Here is a 13,729-nt window from a genome sequence, read left to right as displayed (position 1 = left end):
ATAGGGAAAAAAAATACAATAGTAACTAGTTAATATTTGAAGTTAAGTGTAATTTAGTATCGTATTATGAAAAATATTTAGAGACATCACTTAGATTACGTGGTAAGAAGACAGCTACTTTGTAAATTTAAGTTAAAGACTAGAAAGAATGATATTTTCAATTAAAATAAAAAAATTAAACACATTTCCAATAAATATATTAAATTTCTAGGTTAAAAAATGAAATCATTAAAAAGAAAAACCTGTTTACATATGCTTCTTCAAAGTCTCCTGCTATGACTATGGATATGTACATTTCTCCTTTTAATGTCAACTTTGGCTTTATATTTTTGAAGCTATGTTATTGGGTACAGATTTAGGATTCTTAAACCTTTTTATGAAATGTCTCTATTTCTACTAATGAATTGTTTCAAAAGTATACCTTTTTTTGGTCAGCATTTGCTTGATGGCTTTACATCCTTTCACCTTTTCTTTTAAAACTGTTAATGTCAAATATACACAAATGCAGAAAACTCCATAGACAAATATATAGTTTAACAAAATGTAAGGTACATAGCCTTGTAATCACCAACCATGACAGGAGATAGAACTGCCAACTACTTCAGTCCTTGACATGCTCCCTCCCAAGAGTTACATTTACCTTAATTTTCTTCCATCTTAACACCTGTCTGCCTCCCTAAGCATATGCTGTAGTTTTGCCCATGTTTTTCAGGAACAAGACAGGGATACCCACTCTCACCGCTATTATTCAACATAGTATTGGAAGTCCTAGCCAGAGCAATCAGGCAAGAGAAAGATATAGAAGGCATCCAAATTGGGAATGAAGAAGTCAAACTGTCACTTTTTGCAGATGACATAATTCTTTATATAGAAAACCCTAAAGACTCCACCAAAAAACTGTTAGAAACAATAAACAAATACAATACAGAGGCAGAATACAAAATCAATGTACAAAAATCCACTGTATTCTTATATACTAACAAGGAAATTTCAGAAAAAGAAATGAAAAAAAAAAAATTCCATTTGCAATTGCAACAAAAAGAATACCTAGGAATAAACTTAACAAAGGGAGTAAAGGACCTTTACACTGAAAACTGAAGACATTATTACAAGAAATTGAAGCTGAAACAAAGAAATGGAAAGATACTCTGGGTTCGTGAATTGGAAGAATCAACATAACTGAAATGGCCATATGACCCAAAGCAATATACAAATCTAACGCAATCCTCATCAAAATTCCAATGGCATTTTTAAAATAAGTAAAACAAACAAAAATCATCAGATTTGTATGGAATCAAGAAGACCCTAACTGGCCAAAGCAATCCTAAGAAGAAAGAACAAGACTAGATGTATCACACTCCCTGACTTCAATTTATATTACAAAACGACAATAATCAAAACAGTATGGTATTGGCAGAAAAACAGACACACAGACCAATGGAATAGAATTGAAAACTCAGAAATAAACCCACATGTACAGAGGCAGGTAATTTTTGACAAAGGAGCCAAAAAACATACAATGGAGAAAAGAAAGCCTTTTTAATAAATGGTGCTGGAAAAACTGGAAAGCCACATGGAAAAGAAATAAACTAGAATTCTATCTGTCACCACCTACCAAAATTATCTCAAAATGGATCAGAGACCTCAATATAAGACTTGAAACAATAAAATACATAGAAGAAAACATAGGTACTAAACTTATGGACCTTGAGTTCAGAGAGGATTTTATAAATTTGACCTCAAAGGCAAGGGAAATAAAAGCAAAAATAAATGAATGGGACTATATCAAACTGAAAAGCTTCTGTACAGCAAAAGAAACCGTCCACAAAACAGAGGCAACCAACTAAATGGGAGAAGATATTTGCAAGCAATGCCTCCATTAAGGGGCTAATATCCAAAATATATAAAGAATTTGTATAACTCAACAACAAAAAAACAAACAATCCAATTAAAAAATGGGCAGAGGACCTGAACAGATACTTCTCTCAAGAAGACATACAAATGGCCAACAGACATATGAAAAACTGTTCGATTTCACTAGCTATTAGGGAAATGCAAATTAAAACCACAATGAGATACCACCTCACAGCTGTTAAAATGGCTATCATTAAAAAGACAAGTAGTAACAAGTGTTGAAGAGGCTGTGGAGAAAAAGGAACCCTCATACCCTGCTGGTGGGAATGCAAACTGGTACAGTCACTATGGAAAACAGTATGGAGGTTCCTCAAAAAATTAAGTTACCAAACAACCCAGCCATCCCTCTTCTGGGTATTTGCCCAAAAAAATCTGAAAACATTTATCTATAAAGTTCATTGCAGCATTAGTCACAGTGGCCAAGACATGGAAACAATCAAAGTGTCCTTTGATAGATGACTAGAGAAAGAAGATGTGGTACATGTATACAATGGAGTATTACTCAGCTACAAGAAAAGATGAAGCACTGCCATTTGTGACAACATCGATGGATCTTGAGATTATCATGGTAAGTGGAATAAGTCAGACAGAAAAAGTCAAGAACCATGTGGGATATTAAACTGAAAGCAACAAATGAACAAGACAAAAACTCATAGACACAGACAACAGTTTAGGGGTTACCAGAGGGTAAGGGGATAGAAGGGTGGTAGAAGAAGGTAAAGGGCGTCAAATATATGGTGATGGAAGGAGAACTACCTGCCTCTGGGTGGTGAACAGCCAATGCAATATACAAATGATGTTTTGTAGATTTATGCACTTGAAACCTATATAATTTTACCAACCAATGTCACCCCAATAAATACATAAAAAATAAAAGAATACTCTAAACTATAAATTCCCATTCTATCGCTTTCTTCATTGCACTTTGTTGAACTGCAACAAAGTGTTTGCAATTCATTTGTCCTATAGAGTTCCCCACAGTCTTGATTTTGATATTTGCATTCCCAAAACATACTTTAAATAGTGTTTTCTGGTGTTTGTATTTCCAGTAAATTGATAGTTGGATCCATAGTAGAAGTAAAAAATCCTTGGCCCATTGCCTGTTTTTGTAAACAAAATTTTACTGGAACAAGCTATGCCTACTCGTTTACGTATTCTCTATGGCTGGCTTCCTGCTACAATGGCAGAGTTGAGTAGTTTTGACAGAAACCATCTGGCCACTGAAGGTTAAACTATTTACTATCTGGCCTTTTACAAAAAAATTTTGTCAAACCTTGCTATAAATGCTTAATCAAATCCAGGTTCATTTTTTGGTAAAACTATTTATAGGTCTATTTCCATCAGGAAGCATCTAGTTATTTAGTGGTCTTTTCCTATGATGACAGCAGCCACAGATGCTCAATGCCTAGATTCACCGGGGATTAGAAAATGTTGATATTCCAGTTCTATCATTTCCTTCTCATTTATTTACTGGAATAATTCCATAAAGAGAAACTTGACTTCATGAACTATTTGCTGAGTCGGTGGTATAGCTCATTTAACAAATATAGATTAAATGCTTTCTTTAGCAGTTTTTAAAAGTAATAGTTCCTCTAACATCCTATATAGGTGACCAGTGATTTTCTATATTACTAGGAATTCACATATTTGAGGTGTTTCAAGCCACTGTAGTTATTTATTTTCCTTATCAATGTTCAAATCGTCTCATCTTTGGCCAATGGGATCATCCAGTTGACTCCCAAATTTTTCTGACAAGACTTAGCACTTTGTGGGCGTCCTTGTTATCCATAAGACAAGATGTTCCAAGTTCACCTTGTACATTTTCTTCCCCCAGCCTGGAGTCCTATCTCCAAGGAAGCTTGGTTTCTTTTAGGTGGACATGGTATTTCAAGACCACAACCTAGCACTAGAAAAGCTTATTGCAACTGGACTGATCCCTGTTTCTAGGTTTTTTCAGTGGACAGAACTAGAATTGAAACATACACATTAACACATTGTAGCAAATACCTCATGAGTTCATATAAATACTTTCTGAAAATTCAGGACTAAAAGGTAAATTTACTTTTAAAAAAACAAGTATGTATCTGTTTCTTCTTTTTTCCCCAATCAGAAATTCCTAGTTCTCAAAGACACCAGTGATGCCTAAATCAGAAAGCTACAAATACTTCTTTGTTTTATCTCACATTACACACATTTCTCACCAGTTGTCGTTATGATTACTGAAAATGCTTTAAAATTTCTCCATATATTTCTCCCATATCTGTTATATTTACAGCATCAGGTTATATAACCATTACGTATTACACTTTCTCCTTTATATATCTCCTTTAGTCTTAGTTCTAAAGGTAGCAATATTTTTAATGTTTACAATTACTCTTTGTCAAATTCTCTTCAATCATCTCGATGGTCTGAATCTAGTTCTCTAAACAATCCCCCAGGCAAGGTCCAGAAGTCCAATGCCTGTCCTAGTTCTTCCAAGTTGATGAGTGTTGTCTCCAGCCTTTATATTGAAGGCCAGTTGGGCTAGACTTCAAATCCTTGGCTCACCTTTGCTTGACTGACGCATGTCTTTCTGGGATGCTTTCCTTCTAAGGGTGTTATCCTAGTTCCTTCTTTTTTCTTTTTTCTTCTAATTTTGTATGGAATTTGACATCAATGTTTTTCTTTCTCTTGTTGTCATAAAATTGAGTTTCTGAAAACTTTAGATGGTATAATTTTACTTAGCTTTGCTAGTTCACAGCCAGAGAGTTCCACAGAGCTCACTTTTTTTGTTGCTTTCTGGAGAAGCATTCAATACTATGGCAGTTAATCTGACTGGACAGAAATCAGATCAGTAGTTGTCTGGGGCCAAAGCTGAGTGTGGTGGTGGTGGTCCCACCACCACCTATGTTCCTATGGGCTCCCCACACTTTAATGGGGGCCCATAGGAACTTCTGGGGATGATGAAAATGTTCTATACCTGGATTATGGGTAGATAACTTGTCAATATTCACTTGATATGTACTACATTATTACTGGATTAAATTATGCCTCAAAAATTATTTGTTTTTAAAAAGACACTACGGAAGCTTACTTTCTGAAATCTCCTGTCTCTGTTCACCTCCCCTGTTTTTAACTGGACCCTTTTCCCCTTCACTGTCCCTGTCCTACTCAATTTGGATTGCATTCACAGTTTTTTCTTAGCATGGGGCTTTGTCCTGAAATGGAACTTTAGCTGACTAATTTTGAAAGTTCATAGGGTTCTAATCCCTTTAGACCTCACTGCAAACTGCTTGTACTCATTCAAACTGGGGTGCCTACCCCTTCTAGCTTCAGCGGTTGTATGTATTACATAACAAATCACCCTAAAACTAGCAGCATTACAGTTTCTGTGGATCAGAAATTTAGAAGGAGCTTAGCGAGGTAATTCTGGCTCAAGATCTTTCACAAGGTTTCAGTCAAGCTGCTGGCCAGGGCTACATTCTCATCTCAAGGTTCAACTGGGGAAAGACTAACATGACAGGCTGTCTGAATTCTTACAACACAGCAGCTGGCTTCCCCCAGAGGAAGTGCTATCTGAGAGAGCCCCAAATGGAAATGTCAGTGTTGTTATAACCAAATCTCAGAAGTGGTATACAACCACTTCTGCCATATTCTGGTGGCCACACAGAGCAACCCTCGTAAAATATGAGAGGGAACTATGCAAGGAACTATGAGTACCAAGAAGCAGGAATTACTGGGGCTCATTCTGAAAGGTGGCCACCATAGCTGCTATTCTTAAAACAGCTTGCTGAGCTAATTGGTTATTTTGGAGTTACTTGGTCCACCATATACCCTGTAGTACCCTCTCCTTCCTAGTGCACAGACACTGACACCACAAAGGTCTTGTAGCTTTCAGTTGTTTATCCCACCAGCTATTTTGGTGTTTGTGGGGAACACCACGTCACCGTAAACAGTTGCAGATGTTGCCCAGGAGTTTTTGGATATTTTAGTCGCTCTAGATGTTTTCATAAGGACATCTAGGGAGATTAAAATCTGTGCTGTCATCTACCTAGAAGCCGTCCATTCTTGTATTTTCACCTTCTGTGACTTCATATTTAATTAAGGAGTCTTTCTTATAAGCAGTATATGGGTTTTGCTTTTTGTTTCCATCTAGTCTGTTGATCTTTTATCTTTCATTGTAATATTTAGCTCAAATACAGTTAATATAATGACTGATGTATTTGGGTTTCTATAATTTTACTATGTTTTCTATTTTTATCCACCTTTTTGTGTTACTTTTAATTGTCTTCATTTGGATTATTCTAATATTTATTATTCCATTTCTACTCTATTCACTTGCAAATATTTTACTTTTAGTGGTTCTTAGGAGTTGCATCATGCAAACTTGACAAATCAAACTATTTAAGTTTTACTTTCTCTGCTTCACTGATAATGCCAGAATCTCACAGCTTCACTTACCAACCCCATGTTTCACATGGTTGTCATGCATTTTATTCTACACATACTTTAAACTTCACTATTATTGTTTTGAATTATCTATTTGTACTTACTCATATAGTTACCCTTCCTCTGTTCTTAATTCCTTCCTGTATTTCCATGTTTTGATCTGAGATCTCCTTCCTTTTGCTTAAAGAACTCCCTTCAAGTATTTCTCTTAGTGCTGTTGGTGATGAATTCTCTCTCTTAGGTCTGTTGGTGATGAATGCTCTCATATTTGCTTTAACAATGTCTTTATTTTGGCTTCATTTTTGTAGGATATTTTCATTAGAAATGTATTTCTAAGTTGAGAATTTTTTATCAGTGTTTTCAGATGACATTCCAGTCTTCTAGTTTACATTATGTCTGATGAAAACTCACTCATCTTCCCTTCGTTTTAATCTTGAGTTTTCAACAGGCTTATGCCAGTGTGTTTTCTTTACATTTATCCTGCTTAGGGCTCACAAAATTTCTTCAATCTAGGCAGACATCTTTTATCAATTTGGAAAATTCTAGCTACTGCATTTTCAAATATTGTTTTCATCATACTTTCTCTTTTTGGGAACTGTAAATAAATCCAACACATATCTTTTCACTAAGTCCCATATGTCTATGTCTATTCTGTGATGTTTTCAATGTTGCAGTTTAAAATATTTTCATTGACTTGCCTTTTAGTTCACTAATACTATCTTCTGCTGTATCTTACCTGCTGTTAAGCCAATCTAATGAGGTGTTAGTTTCAGATACTATATTTTTTAGTTCTTAAATCTCCATATGATTATTTTACAGATGCCAATTTTCAGTTGAAATTCTCCATCTTTTCATTATAACGAAGACTGTACACACTAAAAGATGAGGCTACCCAATAAACTATGACAGTAAATTAAAATTTAGATAAAATAAACACTCCTAGGAAATCTGAATAGTCCTATGATCATTACAGAAATTGAATCAATCAAAAAACTTTCCCACAAAGAAAACTCAGAGACAGAGGACTTTACTGACAAGTTCTACCAAACATTCAAGAAAAGGACACAAAACTACCATAAGCTAGAAAAATAATATTCCACCAAATTAATTTATAAAACCAGCATAATTTGTGAAGGACAGCTAGACAAGAAACTTTAATATGCAAATTTTACTCAACACACATTCAAAAATCTTACACAAAATATCATCAAATTAAACCCAGGAAAGCATATCCACAAAATACCTATATCAAACATTAACGGACTTTTTTTTAAATTAATTGACTATTCATACAATAAACTCTATTCAGAAGAACTGGACTAAAAAGATGGTGATAATATTTTCCCAAGTGTAAAAGGGTAGTTGTGAAACAATGCATAGTACTATATCACTTGAGGGAAGTATCTGAAAGTTTCTCTTAAAAGATTAATGATGAAAATACCTGAGTGATTTGGTATTTTGGTGATTTGACCTTTTGAATTTTCTTCATTAAGCTTGTTAAATTCTGTAGGTTGAAGAAAATTACTATAAAGGAAAATTTCAGATAGTCTTGCGAGTCCAGTAAATAGCTGGTTAGGTAGACATTCACAGCTATTACATCAACACAGATCCTCATAGCAACCTGGCCATTGAAATGTTCTTGTATATTATTTGGCTTAATCTATAAGAATCCTGTGAGGTAAGCAAGAACTTCTCTTATAAAACACTTAGTTATCTACAAGATCCTTTCAAATATACCTCCAGGATTAAAGTAGCTACAGAGATTTAAGGGCCATTCTTAATTAAAAATTCTCAAGAATGTAGAAAAAAAATTTTCCGTCTTTCATAGATTCCTCTGTTTTTAAACTAAGGAACGTGTGCTTAATACCTAAAAATTACATCCCTTGATTAATTCAGTAATTAAATGGCATCCATGAAGAGACTCTTACCCCAAGAAAATGTTCGCACGAAGTTCTTTTTTGGTCCTGGAGATTGTCTTCAATGCAGTAATTTCTGCATCAAACCAAAATCCTCTATTACTAGGACTTTCTACATTGTAGTTAACCATTACCACATCACCAATATTTAGTTCATTCCATTTCAAAGTGGTTCTAGCTCGTGGTCGAAGATCCTTCACATTTATTTCTACAGTACCACTTTCTGGATATCTGAGGAGAGAGAAAGAGAACAATCACAGAACACTGCTTAGGATAACTGCTAAAGAAGACTACAATTACATGTAACATATATAAAAACTTAATATTATTCTTAATGGCACTTATTTATTCATGACTTTAACTGCCAAAATAAGTAATTCTTGATAAAATCTTAGTGAGACATTCTTTGCTAGCTTGGGGGGGGTGGGGTGAAGTGGGGGGATGGGAGTACAGTTAAGTAAAAGAAACACAAGTGTTTTTTTTTCCCACATTGTCTTAACTCAAGTTTAAGAATTCGTTTTTTAAAATTATTTTTTATTATTCAATTACAGTTGACATTCAGTGTTATTTTATATTAGTTTCAGGTGTACAGCATAGTGGTTAGACATTTATATAATTTATGAAGCGATCCCCCTGACTAGTCTAGTACCCACCTGGCACTATACATAATTACAATATTAAGAATTACTTTAATAGGAGTAGATGCTAAGCTCTTCCTGAATTTGGAACCAGCTCCAGCTCTGCCATTTGCTTTACGAATACTAAGAACATGAACCCAGACGTTTCAATAGACTCAGTTTTTCCAGGAAGAAAAATAAAAGTCTAGTTCTTACATGTAGCCAGCTCCCTAGTAACGGCAAACAAAAACAGAAACAAAAAAACTCCAGAATTTTTTATCTATCAGAAAGTAGAACCATGTAAAAGAATTCTAGCAGAATCTTGATTTTGTGTTTCTAAAGGTAAACTTAAACCTATATCTGATCTGAACTTAGACCTTCCAAATATAAGTCGGCCTGAAGGTGGAAACAGCTCTAGCAGCTAGCCTTGGTTCTTCTGAATCAAGCAAGAACTACAGTGTTTCCCTGAAAATAAGGCCTAGCCGGACCATCAGCTCTAATGCATCGTTTGGAGCAAAAATTAATATAATACCGAGTCTTACATTAATTTTTGCTCCAAAAGACGCATTAGAGCTGATGGTCCGGCTAGGTCTTATTTTCAGGGAAGCACGGTATGCAAGCCTAGAACTCGCACAGAAATCTAATTCATTTAGAATAAATGGATATTAATCCTTGTTGGGATCTTCAGTTAATTAACTCATTAATCAAGTCACTTCAATTTTTAGTTAATTGAAAATCTCAGGATTAGCAAGGGGTCCATGTTATCCTCTCAGTGTGCCCTAATCCCCTTCTACCATAAGCCTTCCAAATAACCACGCAACCTTTGCTCAAACAACAAATAGTGAGGAGACGGGTTTAACCCTAAAAAAAAAGCCATTCTGTCTTCACATAGCTTTGACATAGGGAACAGAAGACACTTAATACTGGATCAAAATAAGCTTTGGAACTCATCCTATGCCATTTCTTCATGGAAATGAAGAAACAGGTTTCTTCATTTCCATGAAGAAATCTATACGCTGTCTTGAATGAGACCTAATACTTGACAGTCTAAGTGTCCCTGCCATCCTCAATCTTCTCTCCCAAACAAAAACATTTTAAATGAATTCCTTCAACTTACATGACAAGATTTTGAATCTTATCATCCTGGTGTCTTCACTCAAAATATGTTCTATTTTTCAGCCTGCCTGGGTTTAAATTATCTTTTTAGCTTCTTACTACTGTGTATCCTTGGGGAAGTTACTAAACCTTTCTGCGACTGCCTCTCATGTGTAAAATGTACCTAATGGTAAGTAACTATATCTCATATGGTTGTTCTGTGAACTAAAATGAGTAGACTTGTAAAGTGCTTAAAACAGTAGATGATGGCTTGGTAAGTAAATGCCAGTTGTTGATATTTTGTTATTATCACAGAAATAATCCTAAAGAAAATCTAACAAGTACAAAGTCATGTCTATGGTTCTACTCTTTTCCCATTTCAATTCCATTTTTAATGGTCAAACCTAAATTTACAGGTCCTTTTCATGTTGTTTTACATTGATCTGTCAGAAAATAACCTATAAAACAAAAAAGTTACTCTAGATATTTTAGGGTTTTTCTAATTCTAAAGTTGTGAATTTGTTTCCTGCCTCAATATTCTTAAGGCCACATAGGATAGAAAGCTTTTTTCTTATATGAGATTCTTTCCTCAACTGTAATGTGAAAATTATATTTTGATGTCCTATTATCATGTATTTCTGTATACTTAATACAGTGAAAAAACATATTTCAACGGCAAAATATTCTACACTTATTTGCCTACGTTTGCAAAATTAGACACCAAAAATGGAAATATTTTGAACAAAGTAGAAAACTTAAAGTTTTAAAATTATATATAAAATCATGTTTACTGGAGATAAAGCAAAATAAATCATTCCATACATCAGAGCAAGGGAATGTAAGCTCTGTTTGCCCTGGAACTAAATTTTAGCAACTTAGAACACAATTATATTGTATGATTATATTTAGTAAGATTTCAGAACAGAATTATATTATAGAGAATATGTACATATACTCTATATGTGTACAGTAATTCTGTAAACAATTTCATGAAAATAAAACATTTTTCTCATTCTAGTCAAAGAGATGTTAAGTCAATTGCTATTTAAAAAAACATGGAAGGGGCACATAAACCACACTTACTAAAGTCACATATCCAACTACATTTCTAACACCGATATCTCAGAAGACCTGAAATTCAAAGCATCCAAGATGGAATTCCCCCCATCCCATAATCTGCTGATGCTCAATATTCTCTAGAGGAAACTTTGCATAGTCCCAGAAAATTAGGAGTTATCCCCAATTCCTCATAATATCCCCACCCAGTTACTAAGTCCTTTTTATGCTATACCTGTAACATTTCTTTAATGTAACTATACCCCATTAAGACCTGCATTTCTCTGATTCTACTGTTAAGGCCCAACACATCTCCTTGTTTTTAGGATCATACCTTACAGTACGTATCATACTTTTACCAAAGATTCTAAACCACAGATGTACCTAAAATAGTTTGTGAAGTTCGATAACAGTATGTTCATAGGCTGTGGGAAACAGGTATTCTTGTACATTACTGATGGGACTAAAAGTGGTACTGTACCCTTGTAAAGAGGAATTAAGAAACAGCTAGAAAAACTGCATATATATTTACCTTTTAATTCAGGAATCCCACTTCTAGGAATCCACCCAAACATTAATAACAAAAATCTCCATGAAAAGACACTACACTAGTCTGTTCATAGCTACACTATCTGTAATATAACTAGAAACAACCAAATGTTCACAATAGGAAACCACTTAAAATAACATGATACAATTATATAATGGAATATTATGCTTGTATAGAAAAGGAATATGATTATCTGCTATGGAGTGATATATATGGATATGTTAACTTAAAAAAGCAATATGCAAACAACATTTACAGTGTGTGTTTTACCTAATGTGTACAGAAATACAAATATTGAGTATACTGTATTTTGCCGTGTATAATGCACTCCCATGTGTAATACACACCAAGTTTTTGGCCCAAACTTTCAGGGAAATGGAATTAGTACTACCCATGTATAATGCACATCCTTATTTTTCCCTAACAAATTTGGGTAAAAGTGTGCACATTATACACAGCAAAAGATGGTACATATACACTTGCATATGTACACATACAAATATATGTGAGTATATATATAATTATACACACACCATTATATTTTGAAACAGAAAGGTAAACCAAAACTAATAAATATGGTTACTATTAACAAACAGGGTAGTAGGAACCAGGATGGACAGTGTTTCTTTTAATGTACCTTGATTTGGAGATTTACCTGTAGAATGGAGATTTACCTATAGAATCATGTAGTGTTTCATATAATTATAAAACATAATTAACAAAATGTGACAAATCCCTAAAAATTAAAAGCAAAATGAAACAAAAGTACACAATTGATGGCTTAACTATACAGACAGGAAATATTACAAGTGACTTGAAAATAACTAAATTAACTATATATTCCCAATGGAGTGATTTCCTTAGGACATAAAGTAAACAAAACAAAAAACCCACTTTTCAGTAATCATATTGTTTGCAATATTAGTACTGCTCGTCTAAAACTATGAGTAGGATAAAGCAAATCAATGGTATTATTAGGAACCATGATTTTCAAGATAAGGTAAAAAAAAGTAAATAGAAGATTAAATTATAACCCTTTAACTCCATATTTAATTGGCCATAACAACATAAACCTATGGTGTATTTAAGTATTTCCTAGCTGTGTCCCATGAGACCTAGAAACCCGATCAAACAAGTATCAATGAGCAGCCCAGACTATGTGCTCTAAGTAGCATCTCTAACTAAAAAATACTAGGGCTCCTTGAAGAAATGGCTGAATCCAAACCTGGGCAGGAAGTAGAAAACTAGCTTGGGACATTCTTTTGCACCTGAATGCAAAGCAGCTCTTTAAAACCATTATGTCACGTTCAACTTGAAGGAGTTTTCACAGGCCAGAGATGGGACAATTTCTGAGTTAGATTACAAGTGTTAAAATCTAACAGTTCATAATGATACTTAAAAGTAAAAATCTCACTGGCCAACCTCTGGAGGATGCTAGGGAACTTATTCACTCTGAACACCGAAAAAGTTCAAGAATGAATCACTTATCTGACCTTTCATATATGAACCAACTGGTTATTTATGAAAGAATAATAGTTAATCAATGAAGACAATGCGATATCACCATTTTTGCAACACTTAATGAAAACAGTGGACATACATAAAGATTAATGGCTGCTAAAACCATTAAAAGCTGGTAGCAAATTTCATAATAGATGGATTGGGCCAACGACTTCTGAAATCTTACCACAAAAGTGAAGCAGGCAGTATGTGCCTCCCAATGCCATATCGGTAAGTAAACACTATCTCTCAACTAGTCTTATTAAATAATACAATCTGAATCCAATCAAACCTCTAGATGTAAGTATAAGCTTTCAGAAAACTAACATTAACAGAGAAACATTTTAATACCATTATAGGCATGTAATCAGTGAAGTCCAGATGATGGGAAAACTGAATAAACTGTCACTTGCCTTGTACAAATAAATAGCAAGGGGAAAAAAAAAAGTAGGGGGAATCTGTAGGTTGCGACTTAACCTATCAACTAAATGTAATGGATGGATCTTGTTTTTGATCCTTATTTGAACCACCTAAGTATGTTTTTTAAAAAGACAATTAAGAAAGTCTGAACATTAACTGGCTATTTGATATTAAGGAATCATTATGAATTTCATGTTAGATTTTTTTTTTTTTTTAATGTGTTAGTGTCCCCA

The 13,729-nt window shown here is 34.1% G+C and overlaps 1 protein-coding gene across 2 annotated transcripts in view; it reads right to left on the bottom strand.

Annotated features, from left to right (window-relative positions):
* Positions 1–13,729, bottom strand: part of UHRF2 (ubiquitin like with PHD and ring finger domains 2) — a 68,376-nt gene that overhangs the window by 26,548 nt on the left and 28,099 nt on the right. For both annotated transcript variants that reach the window (XR_012495715.2, XM_019727140.2), the window contains exon 4: positions 8,271–8,489. Coding sequence is in view for 1 of the 2 variants with exons in the window: in XM_019727140.2 (XP_019582699.1) it covers positions 8,271–8,489 (219 nt within the window). In the remaining variant the exon portion in view is untranslated. The remainder of the gene's footprint in view (positions 1–8,270; positions 8,490–13,729) is intronic.

This window comes from Rhinolophus sinicus, chromosome 16 (genome assembly GCF_057876585.1).
Source record: "Rhinolophus sinicus isolate RSI-liver-muscle chromosome 16, RSI-T2T, whole genome shotgun sequence".
NCBI classification, from domain to species: Eukaryota; Metazoa; Chordata; class Mammalia; order Chiroptera; family Rhinolophidae; genus Rhinolophus; species Rhinolophus sinicus.
The sequence above is the reverse complement of the archived record's forward strand: the minus strand, read 5'-3'. Positions and strand labels throughout refer to the sequence as shown.